This window comes from Penaeus chinensis, chromosome 30 (genome assembly GCF_019202785.1).
Source record: "Penaeus chinensis breed Huanghai No. 1 chromosome 30, ASM1920278v2, whole genome shotgun sequence".
Taxonomy (NCBI): domain Eukaryota; kingdom Metazoa; phylum Arthropoda; class Malacostraca; order Decapoda; family Penaeidae; genus Penaeus; species Penaeus chinensis.
The window spans coordinates 21,214,502-21,232,530 of record NC_061848.1 but is presented as its reverse complement, the minus strand read 5'-3'; the positions used below and the strand labels follow the sequence as shown (position 1 = coordinate 21,232,530).

General features: G+C 44.6%; 2 protein-coding genes across 2 annotated transcripts; one reads left to right on the top strand and one right to left on the bottom strand.

Moving 5' to 3' along the window:
- Positions 1–2,004: 2,004 nt before the first annotated feature.
- LOC125041276 lies at positions 2,005–2,606 on the bottom strand. Its single transcript, XM_047636112.1, has 2 exons — positions 2,429–2,606; positions 2,005–2,216 (listed from the first exon to the last, which is right to left on the bottom strand). Exons 1-2 carry the CDS (start codon positions 2,604–2,606, stop codon positions 2,005–2,007), a joined length of 390 nt encoding a protein of 129 aa, XP_047492068.1.
- Positions 2,607–2,789: 183 nt separating this feature from the next.
- LOC125041275 (antho-RFamide neuropeptides-like) lies at positions 2,790–3,293 on the top strand. The gene has a single exon (XM_047636111.1). It carries the CDS (start codon positions 2,790–2,792, stop codon positions 3,291–3,293), a length of 504 nt encoding a protein of 167 aa, XP_047492067.1.
- Positions 3,294–18,029: the final 14,736 nt, after the last annotated feature.

Genomic DNA, 18,029 nt, shown 5'->3' with positions numbered 1-18,029 from the left:
TTACTATTATTGTTATTATTATTATTATCATTATCATCATCATTATCATCATCATCACTATTATTATTATCCCCAGTATAATTATTATCATTATCATTATCATTATTACGATCATTAACATTATTATTATCAATATCATTATCATTATCATTGTCATTATTATGATCATCAACATTATTATGATCATTAACATTATTATTATTATCACTATTATCATTAACATCATCAACCTCATTATTATAACTCTTTTCATCATCATTATTGTTGTTATTATGTTTATATTCATTATCGTTTTTAGTATCGTTATCATCATCATCATCATCATAATAATGATAATAATAATAATGATAATAATAATAATAATAATAATAATAATAATAATAATAATAATAATAATAATAATAATAATAATAATAACAACAATAATAATAATTATAATAATGATAACAACTACAACAATAACTATGAAAAAATAATATCAAATCTGTATAACAGTGTCGACTCCATTACCCTAAGCTTTTAACCTCAAATATTCAGTGTTGTGTTATGCATAAAACCATTAACAGGCTAAGTCATAATCATACGCTGGACTGGAGGCAAATTACCGAGGAGGCTTAAACTGTAATGAAAAACATCCTGAGAAGCAAACCAGGCGAGCGAGTGAGTGCTTTGAGCCCACATTACAAATCATTCTCCCAACCCGGATTTAATTCTGTAATGGCGGAAAGTACCAGTGGCTGCGAGCTCTATTTCTCTCTCTCTCTCTCTCTCTCTCTCTCCTGTTACAAAGAAGCGCGGGAGTAAATGTCGGATTGAGGAGGTCTCGCCGCGGATGGTGTGATTAGACGTGTTCTTGGTTCGATGGAGGGATACTTTGGGTTGATGGAGTGGGGTGTATATTTGGTTGTCTGTGTGTGTGTGTCTGTCTGTTGGTTAGAATGCTTGTTTTTGTGTGTGTGTGTTTGTGTGTGTTTGTGTGTGTGTGTGTGTGTTGTTGTTGTGTGTTTGGTGTGTTTTTGGTGTGTGTGTTTTGTGTGTGTGAGTTGTGTTGTGTTGTGGTGTGTGTGTGTGTTGTGTTTTTGTGTGTTGTCTGCTGTCCCCTCCGTCCGTCCGTCCCCGTCCGCCTGTCCCCGGGCTGTCCTGTCTGTCTGTCCCGTTTTGTTTATTATGTATATGTATGATGTGATGTATCATGTATGGTTTTCTTTTTATGTATTACGTTTGTATTTATGTAGGTCTACATTACCCTCTAATTCGGGCAATTCTATTAACCGTTAACCGCAACATGATCTTCCAGAGATTTATAAAAGGCTGTTATAATATTCCTTTTCTCCACCAAAATATCTCCCTATCGCTACTTAGATTTACCATCACTATAAGATTACCCTAAGACCGTCCTCAGCTTCATTCTGATACGAGAGGTGGGAGAAGTGGGAGGGATGACGGGTTTGGCTCGTTGATGGGGTATGGAGAGGGTTCGGTGGTTGGGTGGGTGTGTGACTTTTACCGGTTGTGGGGAGGGAGGGGATAGCTGTGGAGTAGAGGGGAGGGGAGGGGAGGAGTACGGTATGGGGGGGCAGATAGAAGAACATTAAGGTACCTCGCTGGCGTGGATGTGGATTGGAGAATGAGGGGGAATTTGCATCACTTTTCAGCTCGATTGGGTAACTGAATGGTGGGACGAATGTGGCTATTGTCTCAATGGCCGGGCGGTGTAGTGGGGGCGGGGGGTGGGTTGGGGGGGGGTGGGGGTTTGGGTGGGAGGCAGTGCCGCAATACGGTGTCGGGTGAATGGCGAGGACGGGGGGTGGGTGTGCCGGTATGCAGGTAATCCCAGAATATCCTCTGGGTTGGTGAACCGACCCCACCACCAACATCGACCGCAAGCACGCGCGCACACGGGAGACCGCAAAAGGTGAGGTGGGGCCGCCGCAAGGGGGCGGCGCGGGGAGAGCCGCGGTAGGGGGGGGCGGAGAGGGAGGAGGAGAGGGGTGGTAGGGGGAGTTAGCGAGCGGAGGGAGGCGCGGCGAAGGGGAGCGGAGGGGCCAACACGGCAGGGGCGAAGGAGGCGCGGGGTGATAGGGACGGACTAGATGGGCAGGGCCAGAACCTGAGGGGGACAGGATGGGTGCCGCTCAGCTCCGCCAGGGCGTCAGAGAGCCGCGAGAAAGGGCAGTCCGAAGAGTGTGGCGCGGGCACGCTGGCCGGCGGATCACCTACCAAGGCCAGGGGAGGCTCCGCCGGCGGGCGCACGGCACGGCCCGCGCGACCTCAGGGCCAGTGGCGACACTCGAGCGGAGGGACCGAGCGGGTGAGGCTAGCGGGATGGGTACAATGAATCGGGGCGGCGCAAAGATACGGGAGGGGGGGGCGGGTCCTGGCCGCTGGCTTAAGCGGGCGCGGCGGATGACGGGAAGGCCGCGCGCACCGCGGGCGGCGCCCGCGCCACGGCTTCCGGGAGGGCGGCGAAGAGGGCCGCCCTCCGCCGAGTGGCACACGCGACATCCGACAGGCGTTGACGAAGACGAGGTAGGAAGTCGGCGGACGCGGGCGGTGGTGTTAGGGGAGCTGGTGGTGGTGCCACGGATGCACGGCTGACGCGGCATGTGTAACAGCGAATGGTGGGGAGAAGTAGCAAGGGGACGCCGAGGAGGCGGCGGACGAAGCAGAAGCAAGAAGAAGAGCACGGACAGAAGAGGACGAGGATGAGGAGGACGGGAAGCCCGTAGGATGGCCGAGAAGCAGGCCGACGGCAAGTAGGACGCGGAAGGAGGAGAGGAAGATAGAAGATGGACGGCAGCAGGACAGAAGCCGCGCAGACGCCGAGGCAGACGCGGGCAGACGAGGCAGCATATCGACGACGGGAGAACGAGGGAGCCGAAGCGAGGAAGCATAGACGCAGAGGGCAAGACATCGGAAGGAATAGGAAGAAGGGCAGCAGGCGGCAGGAAGAGGGCAGACGAGGCCGCCGCGGACGCGCCGAAGCCGAACGACGGGCAGACAGCGGGCCGGGACGCGGCAGCATCGGCGGCAGAACGAAGCGGAGCCATAGGAAGCAGCGGACCGACGAGGCAGGAGCGGACGCCTCGGCCGAAGCGGACAGCATCGGCAGCAGAGGCAGCCGAGGAAGACTTAGGACGCAGCGGCAAGAAGAGGGACGAAGAGGAGAAGCGGGCCAGAATAGGTACCGGACGAGGAAGCCGAGCGAAGAATTGGCATCAGAGGACGACAGCGGACGACGAGGAAGAATAGGAAAGCAGAGAAATAACAGAGGAAGAATCGGAGCAGACTAGGAAGATGAGGCCGACGAGGAAGACGCGGCCGAAGAGGGGCAGCTGCGGCAGCACTAGGAAGCCAGAGGAAGCAGAGGAACGAATTAGGAGAAGAGCGAGACGAGGACTGGCCGAGGAGCCGAGACTAGGAGAGGACGAGGGCACATGAAGAGGAGACTAGGACGAGAGTAAGAAGATGAAGAAGCGGCACGACGAGGCATGAATAGGAAGAAGAGGAAGAAGCGGCAGAATCGGAAGAAGAGAGGCCGACGCGAGAAGCTAGGCGGACGATCGGCAGCAGAGGCAGCAGTGGACGAATAGGACAAATGGAAGACTAGGCGACGAGGCAGAAGAGGAAGACGAGGCAAGACATCATGCAAGAAGAGATGCAGAGGACGACTCGGCAGCCGAGGCCGAATCGGCAGCACGCGGCGACTAGGCCGCCGAGGCAGACATCGTCCGACTGGCAGCCGCGGCCGCCGACGGAAGACTAGGCCGCACGAGGCCGACTCTGCCGCGCGCTGCGGCCGACTCGGCAGCCGACGAGGCCGCCTGCGAGGCACTGCATCGGGAAGCAGGAGGCCGAATCGGCGACTCGTACGCAGAGGCCTACAGCCGGGCCGCATAGGCAGCCCGCGGCAGCAGCAGAGGAAGCACTCGGCCGCCAAGTAAGCCATCGGCAGCAGCGGCCGCCGCGGCCGCTCGGCCGCCCGAGGGCCGCCACGGTCCGCCGTCTGCCGCTGTCGGCGAAAGGTATACGTCCTCCGCTTTCCTCCCTCCTTCTCCTCTTTTCCTCCTCCTCATTCCTCCTCATTTCCTCTTCCTCATTCCTCCTCTTCCTCCTCTTCCTCCACTTCTCCACTTCTCCTTTCCTCCTCTTCCTCCTTCTTCTCTACTTCCTCCTCTTCCTCCACTTCTCTCCACTTCCTCCTCTTCCTCCATCTTCCTCCTCTTCCTCCCCTTCCTCCTCTTCTCTCTTCCTCTCTTCTCCTCCGCTTCGCCTCCTCTTCTCCTCTTTCCTCCTCTTTTCCCCTTCTCTCCTCCTCTTCTTCCCTATCCTCTCTTCCTCCACTTCCTCCTCTTCCTCCTTTTCCTCTTCTTCCTCTTCCTCTCCTCCTCCTCCGCTCTACTTCTTTTCCTCCTTCTTCCTCCTTTGATCTTCCCTTCTTCTTCTTTCGTTTTTCTTCTTCTTCTCATTCCTACCTCCTCCTCTCCTCCTCCTCCTTCTCCTCCTCCTCCTCCTCCTCCTCTTCCTCTTCCTCTTCCTCTTCCTCTTCCTCTTCCTCTTCCTCTTCCTCTTCCTCCTCCTCCTCCTCTTCTTCTTCTTCCTCTTCCTCTTCCTCCTCCTCCTCCTATTCCTCTTCCTCCCCCTCCTCTTCCTCCTCCTCCTCATTCTCCACCTCTTCCTCCTCTTCCTCGTCCACTTCTCCTCCTCCTCCTCCTCTTCTTCTTCTTCCTCTTCCTCTTCCTCCTCTTCCTCCTCCTCCTCTTCCTCCTCCTCCTCTTCCTCCTCCTCCTTCTCCTCCTCCTCCTCCTCCTCCTCCTCCTCCTCCTCCTCCTCCTCCTCCTCCTCCTCCTCCTCCTTTCCCCTCCCTCCCCGTTCCCTCCCTCCCTCCCTCCTTCCTTCCTTCCCTTCCTCCTCCCATCCACCTCAATTATCTAACCCCACGCCCACTTACATTACAGCTTCGAATATCCTAAACAGACCGCAATGTCGCTATTACCATTATGTGTTTTACTTCGCAATTCCTAATGGGCTTCTAGAGCGTCTGCCGGGCATACGAGGACGGCAGACGCGCAATGGATCCCGTTTTCTGTGAGAGAGAGAGAGAGAGAGTGAGAGATAGAGAGAGAGAAAACGGGAACTTGAAATGGGTTTTGCCGGCTTGCTTCCCGTTGTGTTATTAGAAAGGGGAGGAGAGAGGGAGATGGGGAGGAGGATGGAAGGATAGAGAGAGGGAAGGGAGGAGAGGAAGAGGGGGAGGAGGATGGAAGGATGGAGAGAGGGATGGAGAGAAGAAAGGGAGGAGAGGAAAAGGGGGATGGAGAGAAGGATGGAAGGATGGAGAGAGGGAAGGGAGGAGAGGAAGAGGGGGATGGAGAGAAGGAAGGGAGCAGAGGAAAAGGTGGATGGAGAGAAGGAAGGGAGGAGAGGAAGAGAGAGATGGAGAGAAGGAAGGAAGGAGAGGAAGATAGAAAGGGAGGGGGGTAAGAGAAAGATGGAGAGAAGGAAGAGAGGAGAGGAAGAGAGGGATGGAAAGAAGAAGGAGAGAAGAAGAAGATAGGGATGGAGAGAAGAGCAGGGGGAGAGGAAGAGAGAGACGGAGAGGAGGAAGGGAGGAGAGGAATAGTGGGATGGAGAGAAGGAAGGGAGTAGAGGAAGAGTGAAAGGGAGGAGAGGAAAAGAGAGACGGAGAGAAGGAAGGGAGGAGAGGAAGAGAGGGATGGTGAGGGGTTAATAAGAGGGAGAGAGTGGTAGAAGGGATTGGAGAGAAGGGAGGATGGAAAGAGGAAAGGGAAAGGAAAGGGAGAGGGAAGAAGGGGGAAGAAAAAGGAGTAAGGGAAGGAGGAAAAGGGAGATAGGAAGGAAGGGACAGGGAGAGAGGAAAAGGAAAGGGAGGGAGAGAAAGGGAGAACTAAAAGAGAGAGGGAAGGAGGGGGAGGAAGAGACAGAGAGAGGGAAGAAGGGAGACTAGTAAGGAAATTAAAGATACAGAGAGAGAGAGAGAGACAGAGCCTATTAAACAGTTAAAAACATAATAGATATTAAAAGGAAGGAGAAGAGGAAAAGGAAGGAAAGTAGGAATAGGAAGAAAGAGAGCGAAAGAGGAAGTAGATGAAGCAAAAAAAGATTCGGGAAAGAGAAAGCCGATAATTTAAACACCAAATATAATAAATATCTAAATGATAACACACATCAAACAGTAACACAACACAATCAAGACAAAGCGAAGCAATCACTTGGCCAGAATGCAAGTCTTGTAAAATGAAGCTGAACGGTATTACAAAGCGAAGGGGCCCGGGGGGCATTGTTGCAGGCATAAATCTAAGGATTCTTAACGCCAGCTTTCACTTATTCGTTCCGTGTGTGAAACATAACGGTCAATTTCGGAATGAATTTTTTTGTGTGGTGAATATATACGAACGAAATCATCTCAATTGGCTCTTTCTATTACAAAATAAAGTGCAACCGGTTATCATGGGGCCTTTTGCAACGCTATAAACACTGCATGATATGTTCTGCGTTTCGTGTTGAGTGTGATACTAGTAAGCTGTATTTGCAGACATATATATGGACAAAGAATTTGACTCAATAGGGAAACATATGTTGTCTTTTGTTTTGTGTGTGTGTGTGTGTGTGTGTGAGTGTGTATGTGTATGTGTATGTGTGTTTGTGTTTGTGTTTGTGTTGTGTGCTGTGTGTTGTGTGTTGTGTGTTGTGTGTTGTGTGTTGTGTGTTGTGTGTGTGCGTGTGCGTGTGCGTGTGCGTGTGCGTGTGCGTGTGCGTGTGCGTGTGCGTGTGTGTGTGTGTGTGTGTGTGTATACATATATATATATATATATATATATATACATATATATATACACATACATACATATATATACATATACATAATTTGACCGATTTCACAAGTTTGTGATGCAAAACAAAGGTTCAAAACTTTTCCAGACTGGCGCCCTCTTGGCTTCCGGTGGATTCCTAGCGCCGTCAAACACACATGCGAACACACACTTTTTTTGATATGCTTCAAATTGAAAACAAAAAGATTAAACACCAAGATGTATTTCACACATAAAACCTAGCTTAGTAAATTGATAAATTAAGCAGTCTTAGTTGCATCAGCAGTATGGAAGGGTAAATCAAAATATCACCAGTAACCATAGTAAGATTGTGTATTATCTTCACAGTTATTATTAAAGGGTTGAATTTGGTTGATAGAGCAATATCAGCTTCACAACATCGGGTTGTAATTCACTAAGAAGTCGTAGATCCCTATGTTCAGTAATTTTCAGTCTGTTTCTTTGCTTGGAAAGAAGCAAGGCGACTGTTCTTGAAGCCCCGCTCTGTCAAATATGATGTTGGGAAGACAATAAAGTACATCCTGACCTTGATCCACAACCTTAGATAACAGTCTGAGATTTTCCTCATGCCATCCTGTCGCCCCCTAAAGCCCCTTTTTGCCTCACTGCCCCTTCCACTTCTTTGGATAATTAAGCATCTTTTTCATGAATTACATGGATGGTTAGGGTCAAATAATGTATAAAGATAATTGCTTACATAATTAGCTATATGACACAAACACACACACACACAAATATGTGTGTGTATGTGTGTATGTATATATATATATATATATATATATATATATATATATGTGTGTGTGTGTGTGTGTGTGTGTGTGTGTGTGTGTGTGTGTGTGTATAATATCTATCTATCTATCTATCTATATGTATATATAATATCTATCTATCTATCTATCTATCTATCTATCTATCTATCTATCTATCTATCTATCTATATGTATATATGATATATATTTATATATATATAATATATATACATATATATACATATATATATATTCATATATATATATATATATATGCATATATATGTATATATATATGTATATCATTAAATCATTAAATACGTTAATTCATTCATTCATTTATCAGGTCTCCCATTAATGTATTTTAACATTTAATTATTGTACTGTAATGTTTTTTATAATAAATATATTAAAGTCCTCTTTCATTATCAGTTATCAGTCCTCTTCTATTACCAATTAGCATTTATTAATTGTCAAAAGATATTTGGAAAATACGTAAATTCATTGAATTACAATTCATCTTTATTTATACCGTCACCAAAACAAACAAAATACACAAAACACACAAAAACAAGAAAATCCTGCCCATGAGATTACTAAAATGTAATATATCGCTCTAATCCTAACAAAGAAATTACCAGCCGAATAAAACAGCAAAATGGCAGAGGCAACCCCCCCCCCCCCCTCCCCAGGAACTCAAGGCAGTTAGCAAGACGGTGAGAGAGGGGGGGGGGGGGCGACGAACTGCCTAGTTACCGTAGCCAACAGTAGGATTTTTTCTTATTATGTATTCATTGATTAATTTAACTTTGATAATAGTAAAATTAATGTACTCTACTATTTTTGAGGAAAAATAACGTTTAAGCTTCTTATCATATGTAAGTAAATCTTCTGCCGCCAAAGATAAACACTCCTTTGATATAAGTTAAACTGCGATCAGTGTCATTTCCCGACATCCCTTTCCATTGTTCCGTGAATAGTTTTCATCTAAAGTTTTCATCCAGCATTGTGATATCTTAAAAGGCATTACTATGAAGCCTATCGACATCGAGACATCACTGCATCACTGGCTAAATCCACACTGCAGAGTCAGAATGGGAATGGTATGAATATATTGGTTTGCGGAGTTTTATCAAGACTACAGTCTTTCGGCCTCGTCCTCTGGAATAACTAAAATACAACAGCAAGGATTTACCTTTATCCATTAACGCACTAATATACAGAGGCGCCAGGCGTGTCCTCGTTAAGGGTACTCACCACATTGAAAAGAAGTGCAGACGCATTGGAAAATTCTTACTAGTTTCTCCAATCAGAGAGTCTATTGATATATTGTACAAAAATAAGGTCTTCGCAATATCACTTTATTGACGTGGAGGCTAAGATCCAGTCCACAAGAGGGGTATCCAGCACGGGCAATCATACAGTGTTTTTTCTACCATTATTTACATTCATATGCTGCCCAGTCTGTCCGATTCGTGCTGACAAGAAAAGGGCCATCCCATAAAAAATGACGTTTCTCATCAAATTAAAAATCACAAATCATTTATTGCCTTTGTATCATGCTGCCGAAATCAAGACTAGAAAATGTGCGGCAGCAGAGAAATTTTTATTTCCAGTGCAAAAATACGTGTTATGTTTTAGAATCAGTTTTATTCTCATGATGAAAGCCCATGGACAAAGACAGGACATCCTTCACTGACTGTTTATCAGCGCAAGGAGTCCTGCTAAAATCTTTCAGTATCAGTGTATTTTTTTTAGACTAGTGTTTCCCAAAGTGAAGGGAACCCCCCCCCCCCCCCCACACACACACACACACCCTGGGAGCAGTGGAAAAGGGGGCGTTAGGATAAATTAATAAATAACTTTTTGTTTTCTACTTCTTTGTGAGTTACACCCTGATACTAAGAAGTTGACATCCCTGCAACAAGCATATTCATCCAATAAACAATACTTGTGAAGACAATGAACCATATTGGTTTATTAAGGCTTTATCTGCAGCGCCAAATACTTGCAACTATTTCAAGTCGTGTGGGCGGAGCATCGACTCTTTCGGGCGTACGGAAATCCGTCGAGTCAAAGTGTCTACCGCTTGAACAAACACAAGGAATAGTATGACTATTATAGTAACTAAGTTTTGAATGGCTTGTACCTAATACCACGTTAATACCATGCCATATCATTACTGTTACTTATTATTCACAGTGATGTTGACTATTATAAATTGCAATAATAATAATGACAAAAGCTAAGACAATGAGTGATGATAATGCTTATAATCAAATATTATTCATTAATGACGTCGACCATTCCTGTTAAATTTCGTTAATACGAATTGCTAAGAATCTTAATACCTAATAAGTACCAAGATGCAAACTGGTTCCAGCTCTAGACGCGGCTCAAAAATGCTCCTTGAATAGTTCGTTTTTCACTTCGCAGGCCAACTTAGCCTCCCTCAAGGAAAAGATGAAATGACGCCCCTGGGTGGTTCCAGAAAAAAAAGCTATTCATACTTATACCTCTTATTTTTATTACTGTAGTTATAATGATAACAGTAATAGTCATAATAAATAAAACAATGAGAATGAGAATAATAATTATGATGATTATTGGTGTTGTTATTAGTAGTTGTATTATCATTATTATTATTTTTTTTTTTAATTATTATTATTATTACTATTACTATTACTATTATTATTATTATTATTACTACTATTACTATTATTATTATTATTAGTTTATTATCACCTTCATCATTATTTTTTATCATTATGATCATTACTGTTACTATTATTAATGTAATTATCATTATCATATATCACATTTTAAAATCAACACTATGGAAACAAGAAATAGCAATATTTTAGCATTTGTGGAGTTTCATTCGAAAGCGCACTCGCTGCCTATCAAAATGTATACAAATTCGAAAGTATTAGTCTGGCTGTGACTTTGTAGAATATTTATTCATATCATTTCTTGATTCTTATTTAAAAAGTAATCATAAACAGTCTCTTACGAGTTTAAAGATAAATGCAAGTCAAGGAATTCAAACGACTATCTATTTTGTTTATCAATGCTGCCTTCGATGTTAAGTGAATTATGTTTGATTGACTCTTTTGAGCCTAAAAATAACTGCTATACCTTTCTGTATGCTCTTACGTCATTTTCATATTTCAATAAATATCTTCTAAATACTCCTTACATGGTCAAATGAATTTACAAAATAAAATATAAGTATTTGGCATGTTCCCTAATCGGCGGCGGGTCGTACATGCTATGACGAGCTGAATGGACCTGTTGGCACGCCTGGGTGGGCGGAGCTTAAACTTGAAATCACTTGAAATTCGGCAGCAAGAACTTTCAACTGATTACGAAAAATTGTCGACAAGGACGTTGGAGATAAAGCCTTAAAGTAGGGGGTAGGAATCCAACTGCTTGCCAGCCGAGTTTGGGAACTACTGCTTTAGACCCTGGTGATCCAGTGGTATTTTCAATTTTCATTTTTTTTTTCCCTTCTTCTTTGCTTTGCTTTGCTATTTTTTGTGACGTGACAGGGCGTAAAAATAAAAATATAAATATTCAAAGTTATAACACAGATATCTAATATTGATTTAAAAATGATAATAACATTTAAGATCAAATTAATTTTAAGAGAACATAAAAACCTTAAATAATGTAAAACGAGTATTGTAATATAAGGGGAGAGGTTCGTTATAAAAAAAAAAATAATAATAATAATAAAGTTCAAGCCATTAGGTAAAAGTAAATGTACACAAATGAAAAAAAAAAAAATAATAATAATAAAAAACGTGGCATAAAGGGCGATAAAAAACTCACCTGGATTATTCGCCACCCACTGATTAGAAGCGTTCGAAGCTCAAAGAGGGAAACTCGGGGAAACAACAATTACAATATATTTATTTATACATATTTCAACAACAAACATGGTTTAGCAGCATCAGAGTGTAGTCATGTTAGTTTTGTGGATGGGAATGATCTCCAGCGTATTTGAGCGCCGCCCGCTGGATTACCCAGGTTCGGATCGGGATTCGAGACTTGGTATCAATGGGGCAAGTAGGGCATTAGGGTGTAGGATAGGGGGTAGGTATGAGGACGTAAATTTAAGAAAAAGAACAAAATGAGAGAAATAAGAGCAAGCCAAGAGATGGAAATGAAAGAAATGAGCAGGAATAGAAAAGGTAGAAAACGAGATTAGTATGCGAGAAAAACGTACAAAAAACTCAGATCACGAAGTATAAGAGAAAAAAAGGAAAAACTGAACGAAAGAAGTGAATGAGAGAAAGAAAACGAGAGAAAATGATAAGATAGCATAACGAAGGAACGGGGAAGAGGAGAAAACGATATTAGCAAGGTAGAAAGAAAGGAATGAACGCAAGGTTAGAAAGGGAAAGGGAAAAAAATGAACGAGGAAGAAGTGAGAGCGAGAGATAACGAAAGTAGTTACATGAGATGAAAGATAGTGAGTAGAGTAAATAGGGTACAAGTTTCAGGAGGAGGAGGAGGAGGGGAGAGAGGAAAAATTAAAGAAAAAGGTAAAGGGGGAGACTAAGGGAAGCAAGGGTGAGGAGGAGGATAAGGGGGAAGAAGGCAAGAGATTAAGGTTCAGGATAGGGGGAGGGGGGGAGAGAGACCTCACAGACTGAATCTAGCGTGCTAGAATATCTGACTAACAATAACAGAAAGGCAAAAAGAAATCTATGTTGCAGTTCATACAAATCTACTTTTGGGGCTCTAAGTTGACGGCCATTTTGGTTGTTTCTAAACGGCCGCGAGGCGAAGCGAACTACCCCCAACCCCTCGCCCTGTTCGCCACGCAGCGCCTCGCGAAACGTTTTGACGGGTCGACCGTTCACTTGATATCGCGGCGTAACGCACAGTGCGCTTTGCTCAAGAGAACCCAGGGACTATTGTTGTAATGTTGTACCCATCGAGTGGGGAAAGCTTAAGGAGACCAGCAAGAACATCAAGCCAGATACAAGAAGCAGTATTCCTTTAGTTACTGTAGCTTTCACTCATACTTTTAACCCGTTGCCGCCGAAACAATTGACTCTAGTAAAAGGCGAAAGGTGATCAGAATTCAATCTACTAAAAGGCAAAAGGTGATCGACTGAATCTACTAAAAATGAAAGGTGCTCGGAATTTAATCTATTAAAAGGCCAAAGGTTCTTAGAAATTATTCTACGAAAAGGTCAAAGGTGATCAAGTGAATCTAGGCAAAAGGTGATCAAGCGAATCTATTAAAAGGCAAAAAGAGCTCGGAACTGAATCTACTAAAAGGCAAACAATGCTCAGAATTTAATCGACTAAAAGGCAAAAGGTGATCAGAATTGAATCTAGTAAAAAGTAAAATACTAGCTTTCCATAGAGGAAACTCTTTTGATTGATGGGTGAGGGAGAATAAATTTTCATTTCGTTTTGTGAATTAAGACCACCAGCAACAACGTCAAGCCAGATACAAGTAGCAATCGTGTATTCCTTTAGTTGTTGCAATGTTCACTCATATACTTTGAATTCCATACAAGGAATGCAGATTATTTCCACCTCCCCTCCTTTTTAGCTAAGAAACAGCATGGTCTTGATTAGATTACTTTCCAACTCGTGTTAGTATGTGGCATTCTTTGCCGAAGAGTTGTGATACATGTCCATTCAACATTGGTACAGATACTATTGGTCATTGATACTGAATGAAGCAGGAACTTTTTTTTCTGTAGAGTAACCAATTTCCTGTAGAATGGTTAATGGTTAATGGTTATAAGCAAAATAAATGTGCTAGACATCTAAGGTCATGTAGCACTATAGTAAAAGGTAGTGAAAGGTGGTTGAGTAGTGATTAGTTGTCAAAGCTGGGCAAAGGAATTGACGAATGAATGGGTTAAGGTCGGGTAAGGTGATTTAAAGGGTTAGATTAAGTGAAGGATATATACTGTATGCGTTTGAGGAAGGAAAACAGGTTGTCATTGCAGAAAGTGTTAGATTCTGTAAGGATGTCTTATAAGTTGGGAGGTCGGTCAAGGGAGGATAGGTGGGGGAAAGCAGAGGTACGGGCTGCATCAAAACATGGGCATGACAACAGAATATGTGGAACTGAAAGAGGGACATTACATAGGGAACATAGGGGTGGATCGGATTGTGACATCAGATAGGAGTGTGTTAGACGGGTGTGGCCAATGCGTAAGCGGGCGAGAGCCGTCTCCCAACGTCTGTTCCGATGAAATGGAGCTGACTAGGAGGAGATTGATAGTTTTACAGTATGTAATTTGTTGGTGCGGAGACTTGACCAGAAAGATTGCCATCGATTATACAAGGTCTTAAAGTATGGGTAAGAATCCGTGGTTGGGATAAGTGAGAGATGTGGTTGGTATGATGTGGACATAGCGGCGTAGCGTGCTAGAATATCTGCCTGTTCATTGCCGGGGATTCCAAAATGGCTGGGCACCCAGCAGAATTTTATTGTTGTATGGCGTGTGGACAGGTAGAACCAGTTCTGGATCTTAAAAACAAGGGGGTTGGTCGAGTGTATAGTCTTTATGAGAGTGAATTACGAGAGTCAGTAAAAATTGTGAAAGAGGAAGAGGGGAGGGAGTATAAGTGTTTTAAGGCAAAAAGGAGTGCATAGTGTTCTGTAGTAAGGACACTGGATTCAGGAGGGAGGGGGTATTTGAAAGTGCGAGTTCGGAAGGTTACTGCAAAACCAGCACCGGGGGTGCATTTGGAACCATCAGTGTAAATGTGAATACTGGAGGAATGAGTGGAGACATGGTCAAGGAAATGGGTGAGAAAGACAGCAGGAGGAAAATTTCAATTTGGTGGGTCAGGGAAGACAGAGGAGCAAAAACGGGGGTGAGGTATAAGCTAGGAAGGACAGAATGGACAGAGAACGGGAGGGGTCGGAGATGGAGAAAAGGGGAATGGGAGAGGAGGGTATCCATGCGAGTGGAGAAATGAGTAGGTAAACGTGGAGAAGGAAAATTTCCTGATGTCCATATGTGATTGTAAATTGTTAATAGGAAGGATAAAGAGGAAGATGGGAGATGTCGGAGCATACGGTAGTGATTACCGTCAGGGCCTTCAGGAGTGTTGCGACACGACTGTAAGGCAGCACTGAGTTCTGAGGAAGAAAATGGAGCATTATAGGACTCAGCGGCGGATAGGGTGAAGATAATGGGGGTACGTTCCCTGGTGGTCTTAATAGAAGAGAAGTGTGGAGAAAGGTGAGAACCACTACTGACCTGGATGAAATAGTCACCCAGTTCATTAGCAACTTGGAGAGGATCAGAGATGAGAGTATCTCGAATATGGAGGACGGGGGCTGGATAGGGGGGATGTTTGCCTGATAGTTTATGGATCCGGCGCCAAACATTCGAGAAAGATGTAGAGGATGTAATTGAGAAAACATAATTTCGCCAGCTATTTGTTTTGCTATTTCGGATTGTACGACGAAGACAGGCGGATGCTCTTTTAAAGGAGATAAGAGCTGATAGTTGACGAGGGGTACCTCGTTTGTAGCGGTAACTGTTCCAGGCTGCACATTTTAAGCGAAGTGCTTTAGTGCAATCAGAATTCCACCATGGAACATATTTGGAGGTATAGGGTCTTGAGGTTCGAGGAATAAGCTGTATGGGCAGCTCTTAGGACTGTAGTTGTGAAAAATTGTATCTTATCCGAAATGGACGAGGGAGGATGGAGAGATATGAATAGCAGAGAGTAAAGTGAAAGTACACCAGTCGGCTCTATCAAAGCACCAGCGTGGGGAGTTAGGAAGTGGTACATATGAAGTAAGAGAAATGAGAACTGGAAAGTGGTCACTATAGGGAAGGTGGTCTAGAACTGACCAATGGAAATCTAAATGAAGAGAAGGGGAGCATAGAGTGAGGTCAATGCATGAAAAAGATTGTGTGCGTGTATCAAAGTGTGTGAGCGATCTGAATTATGAATAATAAGGTCAGCTGTGGAGAGGAAGCGTCCTAGGGATCGGCCACGGGAGTTGGTGATAGAATCACCCCAAAGAGTGTAGCGGCAGTTGAAATCACCAACTATGAGGAAAGGTGGTTGGAGTGGGAAATTATATTTTCAAAAGCAACAAACTCAATGGGGTGGGAAGGGAAGAAATAATTGAAATCACTGTGATCCAGCGGCAAAGAAAGACGCGAATAACTGCAAAGGACAGTGGTTTGAAAGGGAGGTATGACATAAGGTGTTTTCTGATTGATAAGTATAGACGAGACATAAAGGGAGTGTGGGGAAGAGACAAAATGATAATTAGGGATTAGTATAGGAGGATGTGTAAGAAAAGTCTCTTGAAGGCATATAATGGATGGGTTATAAGAAGAAAGGATATGACGAAACTCGGGTCTGTGAGAACGGAAACCGCGAATATTCCAATTTCGTTGATTTATGAGTGATAACGATTGCAGTACGTGTTGGAGAATTTGAAGGGGAAGAAGCTAGAGGGTGGGATAAGAAATGAGAGTGGGGAGGTGGTGTTGTATTAGAAGGTGGAGTGTCTGGGGAAGAGGATAGTTGTGACATAAGGGATTCACGTGTGTATCCAGGAAGGAGTGGAAGGGATAGAGGGGATGGTAGGAGGGTTAATGTAGGTGGAGCTGGAGTAGGGGGGGGCTGTGTTGGGAGGGGGGTGGGAGGACAGGGTGTAGGGGGGATATGAGTTGGAGGAGGATGGATATCGGCAGTCAGTGGAGGGAGCGAGAGTTGTGGAATTTGAAGATGGATGAAGGGTTTCAGTGTTAGTTTGGGACTCGAGTAGATAGTTTTGAATATCTTCAAGAGTTTCAGTAATGGAGTTGGTTGGGGAGTTTTGTGAGACAAAGGTTTCTTGTGAGGGGGGGGGGGGGGAAGAGAAGACTGGCGTCTGAAGAGTAGGGGAAAAGGAAGGTGGTGATTGTGTGGAGGGGAAAAGGGGATAGAACGTTTAGTCTGTCTGTTACGGGTAGTGCGGGGAGGGAGAGGGAAAGGTGTTGGGGCTGTAGTAGAGATTGGAGTGTCTCGATTTAGGATGGCAAAAGAATTTGACTGGGGAAGGTAGGAGGTAAAAGAGAGGAAGTTAGATGGAGGGGGGGGGGGTAGATTTAGGAGAGGGTGTAGGAACTTGGGAGGTAGGGGGAGTGGCAGAGTGAGCGACATTACTGGAGTAGGGTGTAAGAGAAAAACCTCGTTGACGTGCTTCCTGTCTGGCTTCACGTAGAGTGAGTCCAAGTCTGAATCTGAGAGTTGCTACCTCAGACTCAAATTCGTAGGTGGGGCAGCCTCTATAAAATACATTATGGGGGCCGCCACAGTTGGCACATGTGCGTGATTGTGCAGAGTAGTTTGATCGGGTATGGCCAGGTTGGGCACATAGTGGGCATCTGGCTGTGGAACGGCAATGTTTGGCAGAATGTCCTAAACGCCAACAATTTTGGCACTGACGAGGAGGTTGATATGGTTGGACGGGGAGGGATTCTCCACCATTGTATACATTAAAGGGTAGGTCATGTCTACGGAAAGTAATTTTGGCAATGTTAGTGGGGTTCTTACGATGACCTCTGGGAGGAATGGAGCAGCATTGTACTCATACCGCATCATAGTCCGTGAGACAGGCGAGTAAGTCTTCTCCACAATCTGACCAATTTTTGTAATAGACAGGGCAATTTGCTGGGGAGATAGAAACATTTCCAGTGCAAGTATTGAGGGTTGGATGGGGTTACCATAGATCAGTTAAGATTTGATAATGCTATAGCTTGGTTTTCAGATGTTACGGTGACAAGACGGGAATGGTCGGGTCAGCTACGGAAAGAGACTTTGCCTACTTGTTTTTGGAGACATTGCTGGAAGAGAAGTGTGTTGTCAGAGTAAGGAGCTGTGGGAGGGATCACGAAAAATGGCTCCCATTTGGCTGGGCTAAATAGTGTTAAAGATTCTTGTAGATGTGGGGGTAGTAGAAGGACGGGAGCGTGTAGAAGAGGGAGTAGTGTTGAGGACCATGGTAAGCCTGGAGTATGTTGGGGAGAGAAATGGTCCACCCCTCAGGGTCCCCTTGAGGGGTAAGGGCTAGACAACTAAATCAGGGGAATACCGTGCCCATGGCTCCCTCAGGCCGTTCGGGACTGGCACAAAGTCAGCCTTTCATCCTTTCAGCATGGCTCTTCCACCTTAGGAAGTGGATAGTAGCAGGAGTTGGTGAAGGGACAGAAATGAAAAAGTAGGAGGGGGGGAAAAAAAAGACCATGCAAAATTAGTTGAGTCGAGGGCAGAGTCCCAAGGTTGGGGAGTTCCCAGCATTGGGTCCCAGTCTCTGCCTCCTAAGCCGCCCCAGGACAACAACGGCCAAGGGAAGTAGAAGTGTGATCTTGTTGAATATTTGTTTACAATAAGCCACTCTTAAGTCAATTTGCAATAAATATTTGTTTAT